This window comes from Macaca fascicularis, chromosome 15 (genome assembly GCF_037993035.2).
Source record: "Macaca fascicularis isolate 582-1 chromosome 15, T2T-MFA8v1.1".
Lineage (NCBI taxonomy): Eukaryota > Metazoa > Chordata > Mammalia > Primates > Cercopithecidae > Macaca > Macaca fascicularis.
Window position 1 is genome coordinate 62,042,553 of NC_088389.1, and position 21,132 is coordinate 62,063,684.

Sequence of the window (21,132 nt, forward strand, 5' to 3'; positions counted from 1 at the left end):
GCTTGAACCTAGGAGTTGGAGGTTGCGGTGAGCCGAGATCGCGCCACTGCACTCCACAGCCTGGGCAAAAGAGCGAGACTCCATCACAAAACAATAAATAAATAAATAAGTAAAATAAAAATAAAAAAAGATCAGAATAGGCTTCCTATAAACATTTCTATATAACTGCTAATTGTGCATATATTTTCATTTAAATATGCATAAACAGGATGCGGTGGCTCACGCCTGTGATCCCAGCACTTTGGGAGGCTGAGGTGGGCGGATCACCTGAGGTCGAGAGTTCAAGACCAGCCTGGCCAACACGGTGAAAACCCTGTCTCTACTAAAAATACAAAAATAAGCCAGGAGTGTTGGCATGCGCCTGTAGTCCCAGCTACTTGGGAGGCTGAGGTAGGAGGATCGCTGGAACCTGGGAGGCAGAGGTTGCAATGAGCCGAGATTGTACCATTGTACTCCAGCCTGGGTGACAGAGTGAGATTACATCTTAATAAATAAATATGAATAAATACACACATTTTACATGTTATTTATTACCTCTTTAAATTCAGCCTTTATTTAGCAAGCACATAAAGAAAAAGGGCTAGAATGGGCTTAAAATATTTGTTAATGCTATCTCTTAATACTCTCTCCTGATTCAGTAGGCTCCTTACACTGATATTTAGAGCACTGCTTTATATACATATTCAGTGACAAAAGGGACATGACTATCAATCTATATAGCACAGAGTAAACATTCTTTTAGGTATGCTGACTGATAGTTATAAACTTGCACATTAATTACAAACTTGCACACTCCCTCCAAAGCCTGACAAATTAGTTACATGCAGGATACTCACATCTGTATAGTGGCCGAGCATATGACATCGGTCACATTGTTTATCCCAGGAATGTCTGAAAAGACATGAGTGGTCCAACATCTTAGGCACAGGACAGTATTCACAAAGCGGGGCTGGACAGGAATATAGGAGGTGTCCGCTCCTGGAGCATAGGAAGCAGCGACGAACTTTCTATGTGGCAAAAAAATCATTAAAATCTCTTCAGTCTCAAAAGGTAGAAGATTAGTATTTCTTTTTCAATATAATCCCATAAAAAATTATTTCTAATTTGAGACCTAATAGAGGTAGAATCTTGAGCACAACTGTTAAATCAAACAAAATGTCCAAAACACTGTATGTATACTGTTTGCCAAAAAGGCTTAGTCTGTACATACTAGCAGCTGGCATTTATTCCTTATGCCTCTTCTTATAGGAATATTGACAAAATGAAAGGTATGTAAGAGGGAAAGTAGAATGAGGAGCATATCTAGAAGCTAAGTCATAGGAGAAACAGATACAGAAGCTGTTTTGCCTGGAGAGGCCAAAACAAAAAAGGAACATGAGAGCTGTCTGAACTATCTAAAAAACAGTCATTTGGAAGAGGTAGGAGGAATGGAAGAAATGTTTGTTAAGAGCTAATTATCTGGTCAGGAAACGTCTAAGATCTTCAGTTCTGTGTTGTTCCAAAGGTTGATGTACCCTAACATAACTTACATTAATAAACATTTAAAAATGCTCCAAATTATAATTTCCTAACAATAAAAATTATCTCACAGTGAAATAAGCTCTTATGAAGTAGAAGGTTTGTAAGTGAAAGGGGTCTCAGGAATCATCTGATTCAATCTTTTCATTTTATAGACAAGAAAACGAGAAGCATAGAGGGTTAAATGATTTGCCCAACTAGTAATGAGAAGTTAAAATTGATTCCACATTTTTCTGACTCCAAATTTATTATCATTTCTCCTACACTAGGCTGTAAGCGACATGAAATTTAACACACATACTATAAAATGATTTGAATTCTAAGGTTATAGGGTTTCACCCTTGAGATTTTTTTTTTTGAGACAGTGTCTTGCTTTGTCACCCAGGCTGGAGTGCAGTGGTGCGATCTCTGCTCACCGCAAGGTCCATCTCCCGGGTTCACGCCATTCTCCTGCCTCGGTCTCCCAAGTAGCTGGGACTACAGGCGCCCGCCATCACGCCCGGCTAATTTTTTGTATATTTTTAGTAGAGACGGGGTTTCACCATGTTAGCCAGGATGGTCTCGATCTCCTGAACTCATGATCCACCCGCTTTGGCCTCCCAAAGTGCTGGGATTACAGGCGTGAGCCACCGCGCCCGGCCTCACCCTTGAGATTTTGAGTTTACATATGTGGAAAGAAGCAAGGCATATTTCACGTACTCGTGGTAAGGGGCAGTTCTTTGATAAATGGCCACGTTTGTCACAATTTCTACAGATAATGTTTTTGTTGGCTGAATAGTATCGCTGGGTCCATCTTCCAGGTGTTCGGTTATTAGCTATCTGGGCCTAAGCGGAAAAAAAAAATCAAGAATTAAAAAAATTGTTTCACTGCTAAATAAAAGCCATCTACTACTCTTGTTAAAGACAACTATAAATGAATAAAGATACATCAAGCTTCAAGTCAGTTCCATTACCTTGATAAAGAAAGAGAATTATTAGTTACATCTGTTCAACTTAGAACCTAGCCACAGGGGAACGTCATGATCTCTCTTGTTCTCTTAAAAAGAGGCAGAGGTCGGGCGTGGTGGCTCATGCCTGTAATCCCAGCAAGTGGGAGGCCAAGGCGGGCGGATCACCTGAGGTCGGGAGTTTGAGACCAGCCTGACCAACATAGAGAAACCCCATCTCTACTAAAAATACAAAACTAGCCGGGCGTGGTGGCACAGGCCTGTAAACCCAGCTACTTGGGAGGTTGAGGCAGGAGAATCACTTGTGCCTGGGAGGCAGAGGATGTGGTGAGCCGAGATTGTGCCATTGCACTCCAGCCTGGGCAACAAGAGCGAAATTCCATCTCCAAAAAAAAAAAAAAAAAGAGGTAGAAAAACATAAAAGGAGGTGCCATAAAGGTAACTCTACTGCTTTTTGTCTGCCCCTCCCGCCTGCTGAGTCTTTTATACTTCTCCATGTGATTTTTTTTTTTTTTTTTTTAACCTTTCTCTACTTACGTTTCAGATCTAGCAGGGGTACTGACACGCATCACTTAGACATTGCAGCAGCATTCAGTCAAAGCCACTGCTGACTTCTTTTTTTTTTTTTTGAGACAGTTTCATTCTTTTGACCAGGCTGGACTGAAGTGGCGCAATCTTGACTCACTGCAACCTCCAACTCCCCGGGTTCAAGCGATTCTCCTGCCTCAGCCTCCCGAGTAGCTGGGACTACAGGCACCCACCACCACACCTGGCTAATTTTTGTATTTTCAGTAGAGATGGAGTTTCACCATGTTGCCCAGTCTGGTTTTGAACTCCTGACCTCAGGTGATCCACCCACCTCAGCCTCCCAAAGTGTTGGGATTACAGGCGTAAGCCACCATGCCCGGCCAGCCACTGCTGATTTCTATAACTGAATGTACACCATGTTTTTCTGAATGAGAGGCCTGCTTAAATTTTGAGTTAGTGTTTTTATGGCTTTGTTTTTTGTGAAGTTAGTACAGCTACCAACTATATCCCTTCTTTTGAACAGCACAGGGTTACTGCCTACAAGACTGGGTGATAATTTCTATAAAGGAATGAGATAATTTCTTTCCACTGGAGTCCTTTTAAGATCCATTCTGCCTACAGAGTGACCCAATTCTAACTGTCCCATACTCTAATCTAAATCTAGGATCTTGTAAGAGAATACCAACAATGCATCTCATATGGAGTATCTAAAGAGGAATTGTAAATCCCAACCATGCTTTAGCTTGTTTGGTAGAATTCCACCTTTAAAACAGTTTTCATCTTTTATTTGTTATTTTGCTGAACTGGCCAAGTGGACCACAATACAATCTAGCTATCTCCCAAAACCAAGTTATAAAATTATTCTCTTTTTGTAGCATCTGCCACAATTAAGGCTAATAATTGACAAAGAAAAACACCTGCCACATCCTAAAAATAGACTAACCATTTCCTTACACTGAAGAAGCAGTTATTTCCGGTGTTGATCTTTTTAGTGGTACCAGGCCATATGGGCTGAGAGGACTCACCACAGGAGAGAAGAAACAGAAAGGGAAAGGGGACTGGATGATTACAGCTATTAACTCACTGACAAAACTCAAGGCTGAACCAAGTTTCTAAAGAGTTAAATCACTCATATGCTAAAATCAAATGTGTTCTTATAAGCCACTTAAATTTATTAATGTTCCAAAAGTTATCATAATAAACTATGAGGCAAAGGAAATTATTATTCTGAATTTTAAAAATAATTTGATTTTACCTCAATGTCTTTGTCACTGATGAACCAGTTTATACCATCTTCTCCTACAAAACAAATAAAATATTACTCAACCATGGCACCTTTAAAGGACTTATAGATTGACAACAGATTACACAATTTATGAGTATTCAAGGTATAGTGAGAAATGTTGAATACCTGAAATTCTTATTTTGGCTTTGTTATTAGTTATGTGGCCCTGGACAAATACTTAACCTCTCTGAGTCTTAGTTTTCTGACCTGTGAGATGGGAGAACAGTATTTGCCCTATCTGCCTAAAAAGTCCCGTGAGAATAAAATAAGGTATGTGAAAATACATTGAAAAGCATCAGACTATATACAAATACTAAAAAAAAAAAAAAAAAAAATCAGTGAAGGGCCCACAAATCCAACAGCAGATACAGAATGAAATCTTAACTTATTTTATCTGACTAAAGCAGAGAGTTGCTACAACTCTGCCATACCTCCAGGAGGACCCACAGGAGGGAGATGACTGACACTGGGCACTGAGACATAACAAAAAAATTGTGTAAATGAGATCCTTCTGTCCTTTGACTCCCTAAACTACCCCCTTTTGTTAAGTTGGTATATAGCCCCTTACTTCTTTTTTTTTTTTTTTTTTTTTTTTGGAGACAGGGTCTTGCTCTGTCACCAAGACTGGAGTACAGTGGTACCATCTCGGTTCACTGCAACCTCCGCCTCCCAGGCTTAAGCAATCCTGCCGCCTCAGCCTCCTGAGTAGCTGGGACTATAGGAATGTGCCACCATGCAAGGCTAATTTTTTGTAATTTTTTCGGTAGAGACAGGGTTTTACCATGTCACCCAGGCTGGTCTCGAACTCCTGAGCTCAAGCGATCCAACCCCTTCAGCCTCCCAAAGTGCTGGCATCTGTGGTATGCCACAGGAAGAGGCATAACCCCTTACTTCTATAACCCTCTAAACTCTTCTTTAGAGTTAGTGATATTGAGTGCTCCAGAAAGTGTGAATAAACTTTGTCTTTTCCCCAGTTAACCTGTCCAGTATCAGTTAACTTGCAGGCCCCCAATTTGAACTCAGTTTAGTAGAGGAAAAGTTTTTCGATCAAATATGAGTATTAACTGTGTCCACTAGCTTTGCATTCTATGTGACTTTCATTATAACAATAAAAAAATTAGACTCTGAATAATATCTCACTAATAGGGTTAGGTTCTTAGCACTGTATTTTATAACATCAAAAACAGCAAAATAAAGGAAAAAAAAAAGGAGGCCAAATATCCAGAAACCACTGACCTTGTGGGGGAAATAATCCCCCACATTTTTTTGTGTCAGCTGTTTTCTTTCCTTTCCACTGTCCTTTCACAAACGTGCAAATGGCTGCTATTCCTTTGGTCCACCCATGGCCAAGGGGGAAGGGACCTATGACTAATGCAGAAGCTAAAGTGTTGACAAAAGGACTGAAAGATCTTTTTCTCCCTTTAAAGCTAAGATTTCCTCTGTCCTCCTACCTTACTACTTTCCTCTATCTGAAAAACACAAATCAAGCTTGACTTGTTTCTTTGAAAGGCTTTTAAAGAGACATAAAGTAATCTACATTTTCCCAGGCCTACCAGGAGTAAGTGTCTACAGACATATTTTTAAATAAAAAACTTTTCTAAGAAAACCATGAGGCTGCTTTGGAAAAAGACCAATCCATAGGTATGCAGAGATGCTGTGCTGATGATTATTTTGTTTGTAAAATTTGGAGGCTGTATCCATGAACTGAGAATGGAGAATACATTAAATAGCAGCAGCTTCTATTCCTTCATCAACCATCCACGCTATTATTCTTTCATTCAAAGGATCCATGTATGGAGTATGCTTTGCTATAATTTTCAGAGCTGCTTTTTGTATCTCAATGTCTTTCATCATTAAAATTCAAAATGACCACTTGAAATTATGTTAACTATAAGACTGACTTAAAATTGTTCTTAAAAAATGAAATATAAGACCAATGAAATGCAAAATGGCAACTGTTACCACTCTCCAAATTTACATGTAAACAGAAAACAGTGAAAAAGGAAGGTTTGAGAGAGGAAGATTGACTCCTTTCAGATTGCTTTAACATTTCTGTGGAATTCAATAACATTCTTTTTTTTTTTTATTATTATTATACTTTAAGTTCTAGGGTACATGTGCATAACGTGCAGGTTTGTTACATATGTATACTTGTGCCATGTTGGCGTGCTGCACCCATCAACTCGTCAGCACCCATCAACTCGTCATTTACATCAGGTACAACTCCCAGTGCAATCCCTCCCACCTCCCCCCTCCCCGTGATAGGCCCCGGTGTGTGATGTTCCCCTTCCCGAGTCCAAGTGATCTCATTGTTCAGTTCCCACCTATGAGTGAGAACATGCAGTGTTTGGTTTTCTGTTCTTGCGATAGTTTGCTGAGAATGATGGTTTCCAGCTGCATCCATGTCCCTACAAAGGACACAAACTCCTCGTTTTTTATGGCTGCATAGTATTCCATGGTGTATATGTGCCACATTTTCTTAATCCAGTCTGTCACTGATGGACATTTGGGTTGATTCCAAGTCTTTGCTATTGTCAATAATATTCTTATATACCGTTGTCCCTCAGAATATATGAGGGATTGGTTCCAAGACTACCCTGGTAGAACCAAATCCTTGCACACTCAAGTTCCCGTCAGCCCTGTGGAACCTGCACATATAAAAAGTTGACCCTCTGTATATGTGGGTTTCACAGCCTATGAAAACTGTATTTTCAATCCATTTTTGGTTGAGAAAAAGTTGCTTATAGACAGACCTATGCAGTTCAAACCCATGTTGTTCAAGGGTTAACTGTACTAACAACTCCTCAAAAAGTTATATCATATTCATATTCTTACTATGGAAAATTCATCAACAAGTATACAAATTAAGTTTCAACAATAGATAAAAGCAGTATTTCTCAAGTGGTATATGAAGCAAAGACATCACCAGGAACACATAAGGCAATTCTTGTCCCTGCCATGGCTCCAAGGTTCCAGTTTTGATTTGAACCCAGTAATGACAGCAGCTTCCTGCCCTTGATCTTTACCTATTCTGTTTGTGTCTAAACTCAAAATCTCACCCCAAGGAAAGCTTTGTCCACGGCAACTCCTCAGAACTTCCACAAACAGCAAATTCTTCAACTTGTTAAATTCTGGGTATGGTACTTGATAGAAAACTGGCTTCTAGAGTTAACTCTGCCGCTAATTTGCTGTGTGGTGTTGGGCAGGATACTTAAGATCTCTGGGTCTGTATGACAACGGGTTAGAATAAATGGCATCCACGGTGGCACCTTCTAGTACTAAATTTCTGATTCTAATTTTCTCTCATTACTGGAATCATATACATTGTCACGTAGTGTAATTTACCTAAATTAAATCTTCCAGACCTTTGCAACTAGCACAAGGTAATTCGCCTTAAAGAGGACTTTCCATTGGGCCCAGAACACTCATCTTCCATGTGTCCACCACCCAACGCCATAGAATGTTAAATGGGACTGCCCTAAAGTGTAAAATTAAGACTGTCCTAAGAATGCCTGTCCACAACTTATAGCTGCTTTATAGGGTTGTTCTTGTTGATAACTAGGATTGTGATTCTATTCAAATTTCAGAGCTGTGATCAAAGCAGTAGCTGATAATTCTTTCTTCATATGAAATCAACTCTGTTTAACAAACATCTGTTGGAACATCTACAATGAGCAAGGTGCTAGAGGGTAAAGAATGATGAAAAGAGCTTATAGCCTTAGTAGAGTACAAGGTGACAAATGAAAGGAGAAAGGAGGAGTAAGAGAAGGCCAAACAAATGCTATGGTAAATTTAGAAGAATGGATAATACCTCAATTTTAGGGAGAAAAGGAAAAAAGTTACAGAAGGCAGGGCTGGTAAAGGAAACTAATGAGGTGCAATTTACACGTAATAAAATGTACCTATGTAAAAATACAGTAGGATTCAATTTGACAAATGTATACACCTGGGTAGTCACTATGAAAATCAAATGTAGAACATTTCCATCATCCCAAAATGCTACTTTGTGCACATGTGCAGACAGTCCCCCACCTAAGGCAACCACTGATTTGCCTTCTCTCAGGATAGATTCGTTTTGCCCATTCCAGGACCTCACATAAATGAAATTATACATTATGTACTATTTTGTGTCTGTCTTATTTCCTCCTGAATATTTCTGAGATTCATCCCTGTTATTGGGTATCAGCAATTTGTTCATTTTTTTTATTACCAAGCAGTATTCCATTATATGGATATAACAATTTGTTTAGCTATTCATCTGGTGATGATATTGATATAGTTTGAATATATGTCCTGGCCGAATCTCATATTAAATTGTAATCCCCAAAGTTGGAGGTTGGGCCTGGTCAGAGGTGACTAGGTCATAGGGGTGGACCCATAACCTACAGTCTTATTTTTTTACACTTTCCCCCCATCTGTGGAACTATTCTGCTATCTTTATTACACATACATACAATTACTGCATGTTAATTATGAGAAACATCTTTATATGTACATGGTGATCCAGAGTCTATAAATTGCTTTAAATATACATTTAGTCTTCAGAGCAACCCTGTCCATTATGCTTATACTAATGTGCACTTTTTTATGTGTGTGCTTTCCAACATAGGGCAAAAAAGGGCAATTTGTATTTTGTGGGAGATGCAGTGGTAATTTAGCTATTTACTGATATGATTGCATTCACATTTCAAATGTTCTGGGGAAGAATATGGGCTAGATTTCTGAAAGATAGAAGCTAGTTCACCCCATGCTTTAGTTATACTTAGTCTGCTTATATTTGGCTGTGTTAGAAGAGCTGAAGATCACCATTCCTTTACTAAGAGAGTAGCTACAGATAATTACAGAGCTGGTTATCATAACCTTTAGGGACAATCTGACAGAAGGTAGTAGCTAGTAAAATGTATTTCCAAAGATCACCGAAGATTATTGAGACAGAGGGCTCAGTTCAGCATATCTAGTTGGTTATCTACAACGCAGGTGCCAGAGACTAAGAATCATTTCCTCAGCCTAATTTCCATATAGCTCCTTCCTATAAGGAAGCCATAGAGGCCTTACATTTTCCAGATACCCTAATTTGTTACATCTAAAATTGTAAAACTCATTATTATATTTCACCAAAAGGTAGGTATGATTCAGCATACAATGAACAACAATATTCCACAAATCAGTGGTGAATTTGCCACTAATGGTGATTTAAGAATGTACCTTAAAGAGTGAAAAGTTTCCATTTAATAGTGTCAAGTTAATTTTCAATAAATATTTACTGAATCTCTCTCACGTGAAAGACATTTTTGGAGACAGAAAGATGTCTTAGACATGGTGCTTGCCCTCAAAGAATTTACCACATAGTAGAATAGTATGTGCTATCTAATGCTACCTAAAAAGCATTACTGTGTTAAATAACAATGATAATTGAATTTTTAACAATAGAAGGCTAATTTAATTAACATCAAGCTTTTAAAAAGGACAAGAAGCATATACTCTTTGGGAAAATGAGCTATTTAAAAAGCAATACTGAATTCTGCCTATGAGAAATTAACTTATGATGACTACATCACTAAAACCGTCTCCCATATGTAAGATAGCTTCTAAAATAAGTGTGGGCCAGATGCAGTGGCTGACGCCTGCAATTCCAATACTTTGGGAGGCCAAAGTGGGAGGATTGTTTGAGCCCAGCTCAGGTAACATAGTGAGACCTCATCTCTCCAAAAATAACAACAACAAAAACCCACAAAAACTAGCCAGGTATGGTGGTGCATGCGTATAGTCCCAGCTAATCTGGAAGCTGAGGTGGGAGGATGGCTTGAGCCCTGGAGGTTGAGGCTGCAGTAAGCCAACATGGTGCCACTGCCACCACCGCATGCCAGCAGCCTGGATGACAGAGCATGACAACCTTCGCAATAAATAAAGAAATAAATAAAACTAAGTGTGTAGGTCTGTTAGCAACTGTTCTATCCCCAAATAATCTGTGTGTCTATACATTATAGACTGTGAGCTCATGGTTAGAGATTGGGAAAAAAAGAAACAATAGCTGGTATATACCTGTAATCTTTAAGGAACCAATACTTTGGATTTTCTAAATATCTATTCCTGTACTTGCATCATAAAACCAAAACTCTCCCTGATCTGAGATGGCATTCTTTCAATGCTCTAAAACATAGTGAAATGTTAAGAAAAACAAAGAAAAAAGGAAAAGTAGAAAAGGTTGTAAATAACTCCCACCAGTTAACTTGAGGTTAAGTAATTTGGGCAGTTATATCATAAAAGTAATAGCATAAAAATTATTGTCCACACTTCCTTTTCATACATCTTTTTTACATTTGTAATATTTTAAAACAAAAGGTCATGTCTGTAATGTGCTTTTCCAGTTCTGTACTTTTGCTCATGGCATTCCCTTGATCTCCAACACTGTCTCCCTTTTCGCCCAATTTTCCACCCAACCCAGTACAATTTTCATGATTGTGAACTCTGAATATCTTTTAAGGCTCAGCTCCTCAAAATCAATGTATTTAGGTTGGTGCAAAAGTAATTGTGGTTTTTGCCTTTGAAAGTAATGGCAAAAAACACAACTACTTTTGCACCAACCTAAAATAAATAGAAAATATTCAGCAGTCTTCTTACTTGACCTCTAGGAGGCACTTACAATTCTCTTGGCTGATAGAACAAAATGCGTTCCTATCTCTCGTCCCCCTTTGTGGTTTCCTCTTCACTAGTTACTTGGTATACTCCATTCTTTACCCATTTTCTTCTATAATTTTTCTCCCAGTTTATGTCATATATGCCCATAGTGAGAACTACCAAATTTGCTTCTCTAGTCACGTCTTTTCTTGGATGTCTCACAGGTATTTCAACAAACTCATAATCACTAAAATGGAATTATTTTCTCTTCCTTAAAAATATACAAACAAAACCCCTACTTTCCTTCCTTGTATGTCTTCTATCTCAATGACTTGCACCATAGTCTGTTTCCCAAACCAGAAAGCTCAACTCAGGTTCTCTCTCACTTTTCATATCAAATACTATCAATAGGGTATCCAAAATAGCCTCAATGCCACGATTTTAGCCCAGGGTCACTTAATATCTTACCCAGCTTATTAAAATATCTTCTGACTATCTCTATTATCACACCCTGCTTTTCATTCCACTGCTACTGAAGTAATTTCTAAAACAGAAATGTGAATACATTCTGCCCTGAATGGTCCCTTGCTGCCTACAGGATACACATAAAATTCCTTTGTATATTATACAATGTACCTTTCATGATTTGGCCCTTACCTGTTTCTCTTGCTTCATTTTCCTGGTCCCAATGTTCCAGCTAAACCTAATAATTTCCCCAGTTTCCTGTTGTTTTCTGCAGCTATGCCTATACATTTATTCTCTGAAACACCTGAATTCACCCCCAATTCATCCCTTGGAATTGGGATATGGCCTTCAAGTCCCTACTCACCTCCACTGAAGTCTTATCTTGTACCCCTTCAAAAGCAGTGATGATCACTCACAATTTTGTAACATCTGGACTTTAACTGTGTAATTTCTATCTTTGTATCTTCCAAACATCAAAGCATGATTGCTTAGTTACCATAGGTATTCATATTTACTGAATGAATTAATAACATTTCTATCTGCTTGGATTCCCTCTAGTAGTAGAAGTATATTCTCCTTCAGTCATAGTCTGAAAGCATCTCATCTGTATTTTCAAGGATCCTGGGCACTTTTAAACTCTATATTAAGGGCTATGTCAATAAATATTTTATTTCCCTCTCTGTATTAAAGTGCTCTATGGACTGAGACCACATCTATTTTATCTATCCAGTTATCAGCGTAATATCTTGCATACTGTGAATAACATCAGAAAATAAAATTGAAAAGAAAAAGCAAAAAAGGAAACATTCATATGGACAACTGTATGAATAAGTACTGTTCTGAATTGGGGCACATAAGCCAGTAAATAATTTAATGAACTGTCATTATATAATAAAAATTCAGTAAGACAGTTCTCTTTGTTTAGGGAAAAAACTTACAATTTCTGTAATAACCAGTTCTTAAGAATTAAAATGGACTTTAAAAAATAACCCTGCCATTATTGAAATAACACTATGGTAGAAATAGAATCCACATGAAATAAGATAATTGCACGTTTATAGATAATCATGCTTGTACCTAACCAGTGTTTATGGATTAAAGATCACACAAAGCTGCCAGATATTTATGTCATATCCTTTCCTGAGCCTAACTCCACTACCCGAGATAACCCCTTGGGATCTTTCTCACTTCTAATAAGCAACTGAAACAGCCACAGATGAAGTTACTATTCCCAACTTCATCAGCAGCATCTGTTTTCAACGGAAACTTTTGAAATACACACAATGCCACATTCAAATCCCCGGAGGGCTAAGCCACTTTATTCACTTGCATTCTTCTGAAACTGCTCCCTTTTTCTGTCTTGGTTTTCTCAGATTTATACTTTTCAATTATAACATTGGTCACAAAACTGTTTTAGTCATTAAAATTTTTCACTGTATAAGTGGCAACAGTTTAAATAAAACACATTTTAATAGCAGAATTTGCAAGTAAAGCATCAAAATGTTCACCTTATTTTAAATCATATTAAATTTACCAGAAACAATTTTTTATTTTTAACATGTGTGTAAAAGAAATGGGGATTTCTTTTTTTAGAGGTAGAGGAGGAAGAAGAAAGAGGAAATAAATACAGGTGCTTAGCAGAAGGTTATACAGAGCTTTTGCTAAGTTATTAGTCATATTAAGGCCTTTGTCTATAGAGAGAGAAGGCCTCATCTCCCATTACCTCTGCCCCAAAAGTGCAGTCAATGAACAACCTGGCTTACAAAACATTTATTCAGAAATTTAAAATGACCCTCAAATCATACTAAGAACAGAAATGGGAAGATTTATCAACAGAAACAGTCAATGTAACAAGATTATGGAAGTTGTTTTTTCTTCCTTTAAATATATCGAATATGGATGCCTGTTCCCCACCTCCAACGTTCCCTGAAAGGCAAAAAGAAAATATACCACATGTATATTTATCTGTAAAATGACAAGCACAAATAAAACCCATTTAAATCTAATCAAGAAGCTACTTTTAAAAAGGTTTCTAGGGAAGATTTAAAGGCTGTATAAAAGTTTCTATCTATCTGCTGATAGCTAGCAATCTGGAAGCTACATTCTTTCAGTTATCCTATTATTTCTTTTAACAATTCCTTGTCTACTTCCTGACTCCTTTTCTTCTCCAGTGTCTGGTTCTCTGCTTACTTGCTCCTTGGTGAAAAACAAGTCCAAAACAACTTGCTTTTTTCCTATAATTTTTTTAGGTCAGATTTGCTTCAAATCTTTCTCCCGACCTTAGATCAAAAATGTTCAGGCTCACACTTAAAACTGTTTACAGGATATATCACAAATGTTTCTATTACATTCATTGCAAGCATAACATATCCAAAGCACAACCTACCATTCTGACTCCACTTGAAATGGGCATAAATACATTCTCCCCTATTGCTATGAGTGCTGCCTCAAAACAGAGGTTTGTTTGCATCTTAACCTAACACTTTGCTCCCATTATCCAATCAGAATAGGTCTTAAAATTCCACATTATATTCCTTTAAAATGTCTTTCCAAGCCAGTACTTTGGTTCCCTTCCAGTCATTACAGTTGTTCATCACCTGAGATCTAAGACTGTTGTTTTCCCTGTGCCTTCAATTTCATTTTATACATACCAGTGAGATTCTCTTTAAATCCAGTTTCATATTTTACTATTAATTCTTATGAAAGTAATACACATGGATTTTAAAAACTCTAAAAATACTAAAATACCATGTAAGAAACAATACCAGTTCTCTCCTCCTCATGCCAGCTCCCATTCCCAAGAGGCAACCACTTACACCTCTCGCTATTTCTTTTGGTATTTACTTGAATATTTCTAAATCATGTTCATTCTGTTTTTTCTACATATCTAATTTCTAAATTCGTAACAAAAGAGGATTTAATTTTCTTATAACACCCTATCTGAATTTCTTCTTCCTCCATCCTCAGGTTAAATTTATATTCAATTTATATAATGACTATGTAGTGAAGTACCTTATTTTTCTTCTTACACAACATTTTAATTTTTCTGAATTTAACAGCAGTCTAGTTGTTTCATTTACTTGGCCTAAGAAGTCTACTTACTACCCTGTCAGCCACCAGTACTTCATCTCTCCAAGTTTAGTCATCTTCACATCTCTAGTGCCTTTTCATTATATTCCACTCCTTTATACTAGGAAAAATAGTTTTCACCATCCACTATCTGGGTCCAATGGGACCTTTTAATAAACTAAGTCATTTCACAATTTATAGAAGAATAAAGAGATAATGAAAAAGAATTTTATAAGACATTTTAATAAGAATGTAAAGACAGCAAATGCATATTTTTATTCGATAAATATACCTGAAATATGCAACATGTGGAATGCAACTACTTATCAATTATCATGCATGAACTTAGACGACATCTGTTTAAAAATACTCATATCAGATTTTAAATACATTTCTTTTTTGCTTAATAACTGTAAAACATGGCCAGCATGGTGGCTCACGCCTGTAATCCCAGCACTTTGGGAGGCAGAGGCAGGCAGATCACCTAAGGTCGGGAGTTCGAGACCAGCCTGCCCAACATGGAGAAACCCCCGTCTCTACTAAAAATACAAAATTAGCTGAGCACAGTAGCGCATGCCTGTAATCCCAGCTACTCGGGAGGCTGAGGCAGGAGAATAGCTTGAACCCAGGAGGCGAAAGTTGTGGTGAGCCAAGATTGCGCCATTGCATTCCAGCCTGGGCAACAAGAGCGAAACTCCATCTCAAAAAGCGAAATTCTGTGTCAAAACACACACATACACAAAAAAAAAACTAAAACATTTTCACTTTTAGATTCATAAGCACCAATCAGAATGATCAATTGAAAAAAATTTTTTCATTTCTTTATCTATTTCCTTCTAATCACCCCTGCATACATACCTGCCTTCAGCATTTGCCCATTTGATAAAAAGCAGATCAAGTAAATTCTGATGCACAAATATCATAAAATATAAAAAAACAGTCAGTCATGTCCTTATCAAAGCAGGATGATTCAGATTCCTGTCATATAATATTATGTAATAAAGAACGTTCTGTTGAATGAGTAACTATATGAGAATACTCTACTTTGTTTTTTTACACAGAAATACATCATTCACTTATCAGTTCTTGAGTTTTAGAAAAAACATCTACCACATCCACTGAAAAACTGTAGTCTGAGAATTATTTAAAAGATGAAGTTCATTACATCATTAGGGTCTACCTGTCTCTTTGCATTCATCTTCTGATTCATCTAAAAACTGTGAAAACATGTTTCGTCAATTTCTTATTTGCCATTTTATGTGGAAGATATAAAATTGTGAATTCTCAGCCTTGTTCAATGAAAGTGAAAGAAGATTATAAAGACAGTGTGTCTCCAGACTTCTACTGTACATTCTTGAAAGATGATGCAATACTTTAGGCAGCACAATAAAAGTGAAGGATGATGTAACAGTGATGATTTATGTCACTCCTGCATTATCCTTCTAGGCAATTTCATCTTCCTATTTTTTAAAAAAATTTAGTCTTCTTCAGCACAGCTGGGAATAATGAATAAGTAATGACAAAATTATTCCTAGGATGATGAAACAGTATAGTTTTCCAAGGTATGGCAGGAGGCCATGAGGTATCTTAGATTTATAAAAGGGTCCAATGTATGAAGAAAAATAAAACTCTTCTCTAGTCTTTGGAAGACCTTTAAGAAAGAATAGAAGTATGTCCTATCAATTCTTTTTTTTTTGGAGACAGAATCTTACTCTGTCGCCCTGGCTGGAGTACAACGGCCCTATTTCAGCTCAGTGCAACCTCCGTCCGCCTCCTGGGTACAAATGATCCTCCCATCTCAGCCGTCCAAGTAGCTGATACTACTGTGATGTGCCACCACACTCAGCTAACTTTTGTATTTTTTGTACAGATGGGGATTTGCCATGTTGCGCAGGCTGCTCTCGAACTCCTGGGCTTAAGTGATTCACCTGCCTTGGTCTCCGAAAGTGCTGGGATTACAGGCATGAGCCACTGCACCTGGCCTCAATTCTTACAAATAGTTAGAAACGTCAAAATAAAAAAAAAAACCTCGGCCGGGCGCGGTGGCTCAAGCCTGTAATCCCAGCACTTTGAGAGGCTGAGACGGGCGGATCACGAGGTCAGGAGATCCAGACCATCCTGGCTAACACGGTGAAACCTCGTCTATACTAAAAAATACAAAAAAACTAGCCGGGCGAGGTGGCAGGCGCCTGTAGTCCCAGCTATTCGGGAGGCTGAGGCAGGAGAATGGCGTAAACCCGGGAGGCGGAGCTTGCAGCGAGCTGAGATCCGGCCACTGCACTCCAGCCTGGGGGACAGAGCGAGACTCCGTCTCAAAAAAAAATAAAAATAAAAATAAAAATAAATAAATAAATAAATAAAAACCTCAAACTAAAATTTGGTCCAGTAAACCTGATGGTATATTCAGGGTTAAACATTACAATTATTCCCAATATTTACCATTCGTTTATTATTCAACAAATACTTATTCAGTTACTATGTTGCAAGCACTATTCTAGATGCTTGGGATATATATATCAATGAACAAAATAGACATTGCTTTCCTTGATAGAACTTACGGTCTAGTGGGAAAGTGAAACAATTAAAAACCAAACATATTAAATATGTAAATGATGTATGTTAGAGAGCCATAAGAGCTTTGGAAAAAAGAAAAAGTAGAGCAGGGTAATGGAAATTGGGTATGGGTTACAATTTTACATAGGGTAGACAGAATATCCTTCATTGACAATTAAGAAACAACTGCAAGGAGATGGAAGAATCAGTCATGTACTTCTGTGGTAACAGCATTCTAGACAGTAGGCAGAGCCAAAGCTACGTTTTTAAGGCAAAAATATTCCTGATGTGTTTAAGGAACGGGAGAGAAGCCAGTATGGCTAGAGTGCAGAAAATGAAGGGAATGTGAAGATAAGATTACAGAGGTATTGGTTTATGAAGGGCTTTGTAGGCCATTATAAGGATTTTGACTTCTACTCTGAGTGAAACAAAAAGTCATAAGAGTAATATGATTTGACTTATAACTCAAAGAATCACTACACTGAGAAGGAAAAATAGATGGGAGGGTCAAGTATAGAAGCAAGGAGATCAGTCAGAATGTTACTGCAATAATTCAGTCCAAAAAGGATAGTACCTCTGACCAGGGTGGAGTACTGGGTGTGCTGAGAAATAAAGGAATTCTGAATATAATCTGGAGGTAAAGCTAATAAGATTTGTTGAAGAATTGGATATTAAGGTAAAAGAGGCCAGGTGTGGTGGCTCATGCCTGTAATCCCAGCACTTTGGGAGGCTAAGGCGGACGGATCACAAGGTCAGGAGTTCGAGACCAGCCTGGCCAACATGGTGAAACACTGTCTCTACTAAAAATACAAAAAATTAGCCAGATGTGGTGGTAGGCGCCTGTAATCCCAGCTATTTGGGAGGCTGACACAGGAGAATTGCTTGAACCCGGGAGGCAGAGGTTGCAGTGACCTGAGATGGCACCACTGCACTCTAGCCTGGGCGACAGAGCGAGATTCCATCTCAAAAAAAAAAAAAAAAAAAAGTAAAAGAAGAACACAGTAAAAGATGACTACCAGGTTTTTGGCCTCAGCAACAAAAATGATAATTACTGCAACTAAAAAATGCAGAGGAACATGTTTTGAGGGAAAGATGAATTTAGTTTGGACAGGTTGGATTAGCAATAGGATTAGAATATTCAAATGAAGATGTGATACTGCTATTTGATACTGGATTATGAGTCTTAAGTTTCAGAGACAGATCTGAACTGGAAATATAAATTTGTCAATTGTGGCATGGAGACGGTATTCAGAATAGGACTGAGCGAGAGTACCAAGGGTTTGAGTGTAGCAAAAGGATAGAACATGAGCAAGAATTTAGGAGTAATCAGTGAGGTGAGAGGAAACTTGGTGGGGGAACAGGTCAGTGCCCCATAAACCAACTAAAGACAATGTATTTATCAAAGAAGAGGTGTTATCAATTATAGTAAATGCCACCAATAGGGCAGGTAAGAAAAAGACTGAGAACTGACCCTTGGATTTATTAGGGAAGTCACTGGTGATCCTGTTAAGAGAAGTTTGGGTGGAATGGTGATGCAAAAACCTGGCTGGACTAAAAAGAGAACTGAAGGAGAGAATTCAGTCAGGGGCAGTAAACAGACACATGTTGGATCATTCTGATCACAAAAGAAATATTCATTCACCATAATGTGGTACCCTATCTCCTTAAAAGTTCTACTTTCTATTATGGCAATACATGACTTGGTACAGAAGGAAGATTTGTATATTAGATAGATAACAAGCCCCCAAAGCTACTTGGGTTTCAATTTAGCTCCAGAGGAAAAAAAAAAAAAAAAAAATATATATATATATATATATATACACACATACTTTTTTTTTTTGAGACAAGTTCTCACAATGTCACCCAGGCTGGAGTATAGTGGTGCAATCATGCCTCAGTGCAGGCTCAACCTCCTGGGCTCAAGCAATCCTCCCACCTCAGCCTCCCAAGTAGCTGGGACCACAGCTGTGTACCACCATGTGTGGCTAATTTTTTATATTTTTGTGTTATATGGGGTTTTGCCATGATGCCCAGGCTAGTCTCAAACTTTTGGGCTCAAGCAATCCACCTACCTCAGCCTCCCAAACTGCCTGGATTACAGGCATGAGACACTGCACCCAGCCTCCAGAGAGAATATTGACAGAAGTGTCTTTAAGTACAAATGGTTAAACAGTTTTTTTTTTTTTAACCATTTAAACTCACACTGTGTTGACTTTCATTTCCAATACATATAATATATCCTGATAAAAACCAGAATACTTTTAAGGAGCAAAAGAGCTGTAAAAACAAGAAAAACCTTCATACTTGTTACATATTTAAAAAAATTTAACAAACACCATTGATCAAATGTAATTAGGACTAGCTACACAAAATGCAAAAAAGGTATTTTTTATGTATAAACACATATTATATGTATATACACAGAGAAATAAAACAGTTAAATAGTTTCTACCTGTTTTTGTGTACTTCCTTTTCAGATATTATTCGCTTAAGAGTCTTGGCCTCTGTTACTGTCTAACTGGAATTCACAAAACTCAATGACTCATGGTTTTCAAAGCTTAGGCCAACGTTTGCAGAACAAAGTTGCTTTGTTATTATAGGTACCAATGTACCTATAATAAGTATTACTGATTTAAAGTTGAGATTGCCAGAAAGCAAGAAGGCATGAGGGATTGGAAATTATTACATAAAACTTTATGTTAAAAGGAAAACAACTTTAAAAAAACCTCATCCTAGTTGATTGTGTGCTTTTGTACAAATGTTCATCCTAATTTTTGAATTTTAATGTATGATACCTCAAAGAAAATATGTACAATACATAAAGAATGTTCTTTTTCACATCCCCACTAACAGACTTTTCTAGAGAAAGAAAACCATGGCTGGGCATGGTGGCTCATGCTTGTAGTCCTAGCTACTTGGGAGGCTGAGGCAGCAGGATTGCTAGAGCCCAGGAGGCAGAGGTTGCAGTGAGCAGTAATTACACCACTGCACTTCAGCCTGGATAAAAGACAGAGATGCTATGTTTGAACAATGGGAGAGAGAAAGGGAGGAAGGGAGGAAGGGAGAATAGGAAGGAGGGAGGGAGGGAGGGAAAAAATCAAGATTAAATTAATAAAAAAAGGATATAGGACATAAAAATAGCTAATACATATAAAGAGCTTATTATGTGCCAGGTACTAAGTTAAACATTTATGTATTTTTCTTTTCTTTTTTTTCTTTTTTTTTTTTTTTGAGACAGGGTCTCACTCTGTTGCCTAGGCTGGAGTACAGTGGTGTGATCTCAGCTCACTGCAGCCTCAAGACTCCCCGGCTCAAAAGAATTCTTGTGCCTCAGCCTCCCGAGTGGCTGAGAATTCAGGCATGCACCACCACACCTGGCTAATTTTTGTATTTTTAGTAGAGATGGGGTTCTACCATGTTGCCCAGGCTGGTCTCAAGCTCCTGATTTAAAGTGATCCACCCTGGCCTCCCAAAGTGCTGGAATTATAGGCGTGAGCCACTACGCCCAGCCTATATTTCTAATTTAACTCTCATAACGATCTTATAAAGGTAGGTATTACAATTTTATTTCACAGATGAGAACAGGTGAGGTTTATGAATTCATAAAAATATGAATATTTAAATAATTGATTTAATACCAAAAATCTTCTCAGTGGCAGACTAGAGGGCTCAAACCCATGTTTACATCCAAACCATGCTCTTAACCAATATGCTATATAATCTCCCTAAATTATTTTATTAATAGTGTTCTGACTTTCTCTAATAATAAAATTACTGGTACTCATTTCAACAATATCATTTCATCATGTAGCACATGACAATTACTAATGTGAAAACTTGTGTTTAAAATTGCATCTTTCTACTTTTAACATAGGACTATTTTCTGATATGGATATGAATGATGGTATCTGAAGTTATACTAGTCTTCCATGTAGAGAGAAACTTGACTGAGGTTTTATAAAAATAACGCCCCAAGTTTCGACTTGTGGTTAACTTTTATTATATAATTACACCAGGATGTAAGGAGAGAGGAACCAGTTCCATCTTCCTCTCCACTGTATCTCTATCACCTGTGTGGTGTTTGTCACATAGTAGGTGCTCAACAAATACTGCTTAATGAATAAATTTTGAAGAAACAAGTGATTTTCC

The 21,132-nt window shown here is 37.7% G+C and overlaps 1 protein-coding gene across 11 annotated transcripts in view; it reads right to left on the reverse strand.

Annotated features, from left to right (window-relative positions):
• Nucleotides 1–21,132, reverse strand: part of ZCCHC7 (zinc finger CCHC-type containing 7) — a 261,414-nt gene that overhangs the window by 51,058 nt on the left and 189,224 nt on the right. For all 11 annotated transcript variants that reach the window (XM_065530336.2, XM_065530341.2, XM_005581281.4 and 8 more), the window contains exons 3-5: nucleotides 4,249–4,292; nucleotides 2,218–2,343; nucleotides 837–1,007 (exon numbers count right to left, since the gene is read on the reverse strand). In XM_065530336.2, coding sequence (XP_065386408.1) covers nucleotides 837–1,007; nucleotides 2,218–2,343; nucleotides 4,249–4,292 — 341 coding nt within the window. The remainder of the gene's footprint in view (nucleotides 1–836; nucleotides 1,008–2,217; nucleotides 2,344–4,248; nucleotides 4,293–21,132) is intronic.